Genomic DNA, 7,991 nt, shown 5'->3' with positions numbered 1-7,991 from the left:
AGAAGTAATTGCCTACTGGAAGTATCATCCAACTGCAATAGTGTCTTTTATCATGTTATAATAAACTAATTAGGCCTAATTGCATGTGTTGATTTGAAAATTTACAGCCTGCACATTTTATAGATCTGAGGCCCCCTCCAAAAAAAATGTATATTAGCACTTCATCCAACGGAGCAGTCATAGGCCTACTGGCTACCATCTCTCAGCTTCTGAAGTGGTTTGTGCAATATAGTCTAATAAACGTTGGTCGTTACTCTGTTATAGGCATGAATGCCTGGTAAAAAGTTAGTTCCACTCAGCTTAACTGCATCAGGTGCTATTCTTAGAAACCAATCCCGATGGGGGGTAATTCCTGTCCATTTGACTGAGGAGTCACCCTTAGCGTGCCACGTCTAAAGCTGTAGCTTACGGTTTATCTCCCCTTGGCTCAGCCTCAATCCCCCACCCCCACCACCCCCTTTGCCCAATGTTTACTTTCCTACATCCCGGCTTAGAATATAGTCAGAGGCAGATGGGGGCGTTAGTCTCCAGCGTGAAGGCGAGAAAGGCATTTAAGGGGCGTTGCCATYAGGGTCTCACTCGGCGCCCGCACGGCTCTGACTCCTGTTTGGATTGTATGCGGTGTCATAATCGTCATCAGAGTCGTCCGAAGGCTGTGGTTCGAAGCAGCCATCGAACTTGCGCCGCAGACGTTTCTTGAGCTGGAAGGTGCGTACACCCGGGCCTATAGTCTGGGTGTATTCCTGGGCCTTGAGCTTGGCGTAGTAGTCGGAGAACTTGTTGAAGAGGATTGAGATGGGCATGCCGTTGAGGATAATGCCAAAGGAGATGCAGCCAAATGCCACGCAGCGACCCAGATAGGAGATGGGCACCACGTCACCATAGCCCACAGTGGAGATGCTCACCTGTAGGACGAAGAAGGAAATGGTCTTGTTGTGTTCATCTCAAAGAACATTTTAGTCAAAGCCACATACTATACAGAACACCAGGACTACTCAACTACTATTAGAGAAGGTCTGGTCACACAGATTTCTGAGATGGCAAARGTCCGGATGGATATTGTAATTTATCATCATCGTCACAAACCCCCACATTGCGACCCTTGTGACCCCAAGCTGTTTAAACTGTTCACACCCCTCTTGTTGGCAGAGAGAACAAATTTGCTGGAAATTCAACACATATTTTCATGTCTTATGTGTATTCATGTGATACCTAAATTACTCAACTAAATCAATGTGGCCCCCTGGGGGTCRAGGCCCCTGGTCACGTAATCTGGCCATGATAACTAAGATTTTGATAGCTGGATAGCCTAACTATACCCATTTAGCTAACATGGCCAGTAGTTAATCAAATGGAAATTTCGGACAGGTTATAAATAGCACTCTAAGGTCTGTYAGTGAATAACATTACAAGAGGAAAAATTCCCATGCACTAACAAATTAATTCCACCTTGTGCAGCCATTCTACTATTACAACTCTCAACAGCAGTAAGTTGAAAGCCTGACTGAGTTCCTAAAAAAAATATTTATACATATAAATCAGGACCCGCTGTCCTTATTGACCCCGTTTTAGTCAGGTCTGCCAGGTGAGTATGGCTGCGCTACAGCCTGGTTTATTTGGCTGACAACGAAAAGACAGAACATACTGTATATTTTCACTTGAATCAGAATCCAACCAAGTGAAGGAGACAAACCTTGAGAATAAGCCTGATACTAATCTAGGTAATTATGGTAGTTGATCATGATGTTAGTTACAGCACAAGTCATGTACAGTATGTCAGGTCCGGAAATACTTCTGGGAATAACAAGGACCAATTCAACCTCCAGGGATCCAACTTTTCTAATCAGTCTGTAAACCATGGCTTGAAACGAAAGGCATTACATGGCATTAGACAAGATTAGACACGTAAAAGTTAACAGCTGCCTGGAGATAAAGCCTATAATGTCCTCCACCAAAGAGGAAGACACACAGACTATGATGCATGAACACAATGTCATGCCCCATGCATCCATCCATACATTATCATACTCTGAAATTCAAAACTAAAGTCAGCAAAGTATTTTTGTCATCACTCGCAGTTGGTCGTGAAAAGCCTTGTTGACCCTGTTTCCTCATGATGAAAGTGAACCACAAATGTATCCTTTATATATACCGCCACTAGCTACATCAATTGAGAGAGTTAAAATATGGAGGTAAAAGGCTGAAAAGGCCATACGCAAATACAGTGCCTTTAKAAAGTATTCATACCCTTTGACTTATTCCACATTCTGTTTTGTTACAGCCTAGATTTTTTCTCATTCATCTACACACAATACACCGTAATGACAAAGTGAAAACATGTTTTTAGACATTTTTGCAGATTTATTGAAAATGAAATACAGAAATATCTMATTTACTTTGTAGAATTACCTTTGGCAGCGATTACAGCTGTGAGTGTTTCTGGGTAAATCTCTAAGATCTTTCCACACCTGGATGGTGCAACATTTGGCAATGTATCATTTTCAAAAATCTTAAATCTCGGTCAAGTTGGTTGTTGATCAATGCTAGACAACCATTTTCAGGTCTTGCAGATTTAAAGCCAAACTGTAACTCGGCCACTCAGAAACATTCACTTTTCTTGGTAAACAACTCCAGTGTGATTTGGCCTTATGTTTTACGTTATTGTCCTGTTGAAAGGAGAATTCATCTCCCAGTGTCTTTTGGGAAGCAGACTGAACCAGGTTTTCCTCTATGAGTTTGACTGTGCTTAGCGCCATTCCGTAGATTAAAAAAATATATATGTATCTTAAAAAACTCCCCAGTCCATAATGATTACAAGCATACCCATAACATGATGCAGCTACCACTATTCTTGAAAATATGGAGAGTGGTACTCAGTAATGTGTTGTATTAGATTTTCCCCAAACATAACACTTTGTATTCAGGACAGAAAGTTAATTGCTTTGTCACATTTTTTTGCAGTATTACTTTAGTCCCTTGTTGCAAAGAAGATGCATGTATTTGAATATTTCTATTCTATACAGGCTTCCTTTTCACTCTGTCAATTAGGTTAGTATTGTGGAGTAACTACAATGTTGTTGATCCATCCTCAGTTTTCTCCCATCACAGCCATTAAACTATAACAGTTTTAAAGTCACCATTTGCCTACAACTGAGTTAGTAAGGGTGCCTGTATCTTTGTAGTGACTGGGTGTATTGATACACAATCAACAGTGTAATTAATAACTTCACCATGCTCAAAGAGATTCAATGCCTGCTATTTTATTTTTACCCATCTACCAATAGGTGCTCTTCTTTGCGAGGCAACCTCCTTGGTCTTTGTGGTTGAATCTGTGTTTTGAAATTCACTGCTCGACTGAGGGACTTTACAATTATCTGTATGTGTGGGGTACAGAGATGAGGTAGTCATTCAAAAATCATGTTAAACACTATTATTGCACACAGTGTGAGTCGATGCAACTTATTATGTGACTTGTTAAGCACATTTTTACTACTGCACTTATTTAGGCTTGCCATAACAAAGGGTTTGAATACTTATTGACTCAGGTTTTTTTTTAAATTGTGAACATTTTGAAAAAAGAATTCCACTTTGACATGATAGGGTATTGTGTAGGCCAGTGACAAATGCATTTCAATTTAATCCATTTTAAANAAATTGTGAACATTTTGAAAAAAGAATTCCACTTTGACATGATAGGGTATTGTGTAGGCCAGTGACAAATGCATTTCAATTTAATCCATTTTAAATTCAGGCTGTAACACAACAAAATTTGGAAAAAGTAAATGGGTGTGAATACTTTCTGAAGGCACTGTACATTATCCAACTCAGAAATTAAAAACAAAAGTCAGGGAAGTATTTTTGTCATCCTTCCCCGTTGGTCATGAAAAGCCTTGTTGGGCCTGTTTCCTCATGATTGAAGTGAACCACAAACAGGAAATGGATCCTTTATGTATGCTGCAACTGGCAACATCAATTGAGAGAGTTCAAATAAGAGTTAAAAGGWTGAAAAATCTATACTAGAAGTGTCAATGAACAGGAATGCCATATCATACCATAGAAAAATAACTGAGATTTAGGGCATATTATACAGAACACAAAACATATAGAACCCTCAAACTCAACTCTGCACTTTGAAGACAATTCCACAGCTTTTTTTYCTCCATTGTTCCCCTCTAATCAAGCATTGATTTAAACCTGGGACACCCGGTGGGTGTAATTAATTATCAGGTCGAACAGAAAACCAACAGGATCCGGACCTCGTAAGTTAAGAGTTGAATACCCCTGATATGGAGTTTGAAGTTGTTTACTCACTGCGGCCCACCACCAGGCATCAGGGATGCTGCTGAAAGGGGTGCCTGGCTGGTCCAGCTCCACAGAGTGCATGAGGGCCGAGAAGGTGAAGATGCCCATGATAATGAACAGGAATAAGCAGCACACCTGCTCTCTGCACTGCCGGATGGTGAAGCCAAACGCCCGCATTCCCGTGGAATGCTTTGCCAGCTTGAGGATGCGAAAGATGCGCATGAGCTTGACCACCTTGAGCACCTTGCTGACTTTGCTGACCCTGGCCATGGTCTTCAGGTCCTCCTGGGCACCAGCATCATCAACATCTGTGAAAATCTCAAAGATGATCTGGATGAAGTAGGGCATGACGGCCAACAGGTCCACAAAGTTGAGGCCGCTTTTCACAAAGTGTTTGATGTCGCAGGTGGTGAGTAGCCGCAGGAAGTACTCAAAGGTGAAGAAGACGATGGAGACGATYTCCACACACTCCATGTAGGTCTTGCCGTAGATAGTGTACTTCCTCAGCTCCTTCACCGTGTTGAGTGTCATGGCCACGATGGAGATGAGGACGAAGAGGCTGGAGAACACGGCGAAGCCCTTGGCCGCTAAAGAGGAGTAGGGGTTCTCCATCAGGTCCCAGAGGGCCTTGCGGAAACCTCCCAGGAACATGGTCTTGAACATGGCCTCCTCATCCCTGTGGGCCGGCTTGATTTCGTCGATCAGCTCCTGGTTGACCTTCAGGCCATCTTTGATCTCATCCACCTTCTCCTCAAACAGCATGCGGCAACACCTCGGAGTGTCCCTCATGCGGAGACCCCAGAAGTTCATCTCCTCCTCGAAATTGAGGGGACACAGACTCTCCATCACCCACATGACGTTGCTGCAGTAAAAGTGGAAGATGTAGTGGAAGAAAGTGGGGTCCCGGTCAAAGAAGAACTCATTTTTGCGGACGGAGTAGTCGTCGCAGAGTGTCATCCTCTTCACAGGATCGGTACAGAGGGCCAGAGAGCCAATCCTGGTTTTGGGGTAGCGGAGAACCAGATGGATAGGTATGTGAAAGACTCTCCCACCGACATTGATGGTGACTATGTTGGATTGTCTGGCGACACGTTTTTCTTTCTCCTCCCTTTTCTTCTCGGGCCCGTTCTCCTTCGGGATCACTGTCTGAGTAGCAGGGTTGTCCAGGTTGTCCATGGACGTCCATGCTTTCACAGAGCTCTCCTGTGCAAAGGGGAAGGTAGCGTCTGGTTCTTCAATGCTCTTGGATAAACTGGTGTTCAGCTTCACGCTGGCAAACAAACTGGAGCGCCGTTTTTTCAGCTTTTTTAGGTGATGAGGGTTTTTTGAAGGTTGTTCCATTGTACGACCCCTCAGAGGGCAGGAAATKTTTTGAATTATCAATCCTGCTCACCTAGTGAAAATTAAATCAGTAAAGACCTTACCAACAAATCCAATATGTCACACGTTTCACATTCCTTGACACAAAGAACAACAACGGCAAGACTTTCTTCTTCCTTTTCCTTTCCTTACAAATTCAGCAGGGAGAGAAAAAGCTACTCCGTGTTTGATTCAACGTGCAASAAGATCAAGMGCATGAGTTGGGGATTCATCCTCCTCACTGATTCTCTAATCCCATTGCTGTTCTTTCTGTCCTAACGGAAGTTAAAAATACTGTCCGGGAGGATTAGTGTTGTGATTTAAGGATTTGGTGCTGGGAGGAGGGAAAGGCAGAGCAGAGACAGCAGTCACCCATTTGTGACAAGGCTATTAAAGGCTTACAGGTACATGCAGTTCAAACTGAAAAGGAATCCCAGTAAACGACAACCTTTGTATAACTTCACATCTATGCCTTCTCCAACCTCCACTTTTTTCATGTGAATCACAYGAGAAACCAAATTTGGTTGCAGTTTTATCATGCAGATCACTTATTTCCCCCTTATTCCCCCCTTATTACACTRGCCTAGACGGTATTTATACCTTAAAGCAGCAAGCTGCAGTTGCTATATCCATTTTTGGACTTAAAGCCCCATGCAGTCTTTGTAATTGTATTTTTAAATCATCACTGTATGTCTAATAAATCACTGTGTGTTTATTTAATGAAAATAACTCCACATACTGTATGTATTTTTTWAATMATTTATTTCCCTAAGCCTTGTTTGGTCCTTGAAATGCTCAGTCTGATGGCGTTATGATTTACATACACAGCCCTGATTGGCTGATAGGATGGTCTAGAGYCCACCCCCAGTCATTGGTCTATTATAATCAGATCACATTGTGAAGTCATGATGTGGGACAAAAGTTCCATCCCGGCTAAACAGGCTGAAATTCCTTCATAATTTTTTTTAAACAGCTCTAACACAAAAATGACATTATCATAATTTTCACAATTTCAGAGTGTTTTTTCGACCYAATAGTGTGGAAATATATTTTAAAAAATGTAAACTGGAATATCACGCTTAACTGCAGATTGCCCATATAAAAACATAGTGGGGAATATTATTTCTCAGAACTTTGGTCATGACTGAATTGCAAGAAGCACACAGTTTAAAAATGTTGTTATAGTCGTGTAGGCCTACATTGTATGTTCATTATAGTCCGGCACAGTCTGCAAGCTCCACTCTGACATCTAGCTGACAGTCATCTGTGTTGATTACCACATGAAGGAACACATTTTAAATGTACTCTAGGGCAGAATATTACAATGGTTTTATAATTCAAAATGTCCAAACATTCAAAACTTGATTGGCTACTGTAAGAAAATGACAAGAAAGTTGGTAAAGGGAATGAATATTTTATCCACCACAGCAGAGAGAGACAAAGAGTCAGGTAGAGGCAGACCCAGAAAGACCAACAGTTTAGGACAAGGAAAATCAACTAGATTCAGCTGKGGGACAATATCTTTCATGAGTGGATGGTCAGRGGGWCGGAACATATTTATAAATCATTTGTAGACTGCAAATTGACCACAACAAGCCCAAACAGATATAATATTTGACTAAAACATAATCATTTCAAACCTTGCTTACATTTGTATACGATCATATACAGTTGAAGTCGGAAGTTTACATACACCTTAGCCAAATAAATTTAAACTCAGTTTTTCACAATTCCTAAAAATTCCCCGTCTTAGGTCAGTTAGGATCACCACTTTATTTTAAGAATGTGAAATGTCAGAATAATAGTAGAGAGAGTGATTTATTTATTTCATCACATTCCCAGTGGGTCAGAAGTTTACATACACCCAATTAGTATTTGGTAGCATTGCCTATAAATTGTTTAACTTGGGTCAAACATTTCAGGTAGCCTTCCCAAAAGGTTCCCACAAAATTMATTTGGGTGAATTTTGGCCCATTCCTCCTGACAGAGCTGGTGTAACTGAGTCAGGTTTGTAAGCCTCCTTGCTCGCACACGCTTTTTCAGTTATGCCCACAAATTTTCTATAGGATTGAGGTCAGGGCTTTGTGATGGCCACTCCAATACTTTGACTTTGTTGTCCTTAAGCCATTTGCCACAACTTTGGAAGTATGCTTGGGGTCATTGTCCATTTGGAAGACCCATTTGCAACCAAGCTTTAACTTCCTGACTGATGTCTCGAGATGTTGCTTTAATATATCCACGTCATGATGCCATCTATTTTGTGAAGTACACCAGTACCTCTTGCAGCAAAGCACCCCCACGCATCATGATTGGGATGGTGTTCTCCGGCT

At 41.7% G+C, this 7,991-nt stretch overlaps 1 protein-coding gene across 1 annotated transcript; it reads right to left on the bottom strand.

Moving 5' to 3' along the window:
• Window positions 1-333: 333 nt before the first annotated feature.
• si:rp71-39b20.4 (potassium voltage-gated channel subfamily V member 2) lies at window positions 334-5,716 on the bottom strand. Its single transcript, XM_024010286.2, has 2 exons — window positions 4,312-5,716; window positions 334-905 (listed from the first exon to the last, which is right to left on the bottom strand). The coding sequence occupies exons 1-2, from the start codon at window positions 5,641-5,643 to the stop codon at window positions 576-578; spliced, it is 1,662 nt and encodes a 553-aa protein (XP_023866054.1). The 5' UTR covers window positions 5,644-5,716; the 3' UTR covers window positions 334-575.
• Between the last annotated feature and the right edge of the window lie 2,275 nt (window positions 5,717-7,991).

The sequence above is a fragment of the Salvelinus sp. IW2-2015 genome, linkage group LG19 (assembly GCF_002910315.2).
Source record: "Salvelinus sp. IW2-2015 linkage group LG19, ASM291031v2, whole genome shotgun sequence".
Classification (NCBI taxonomy): Eukaryota; Metazoa; Chordata; class Actinopteri; order Salmoniformes; family Salmonidae; genus Salvelinus; species Salvelinus sp. IW2-2015.
This window is presented reverse-complemented; position numbering and strand designations above follow the sequence as displayed.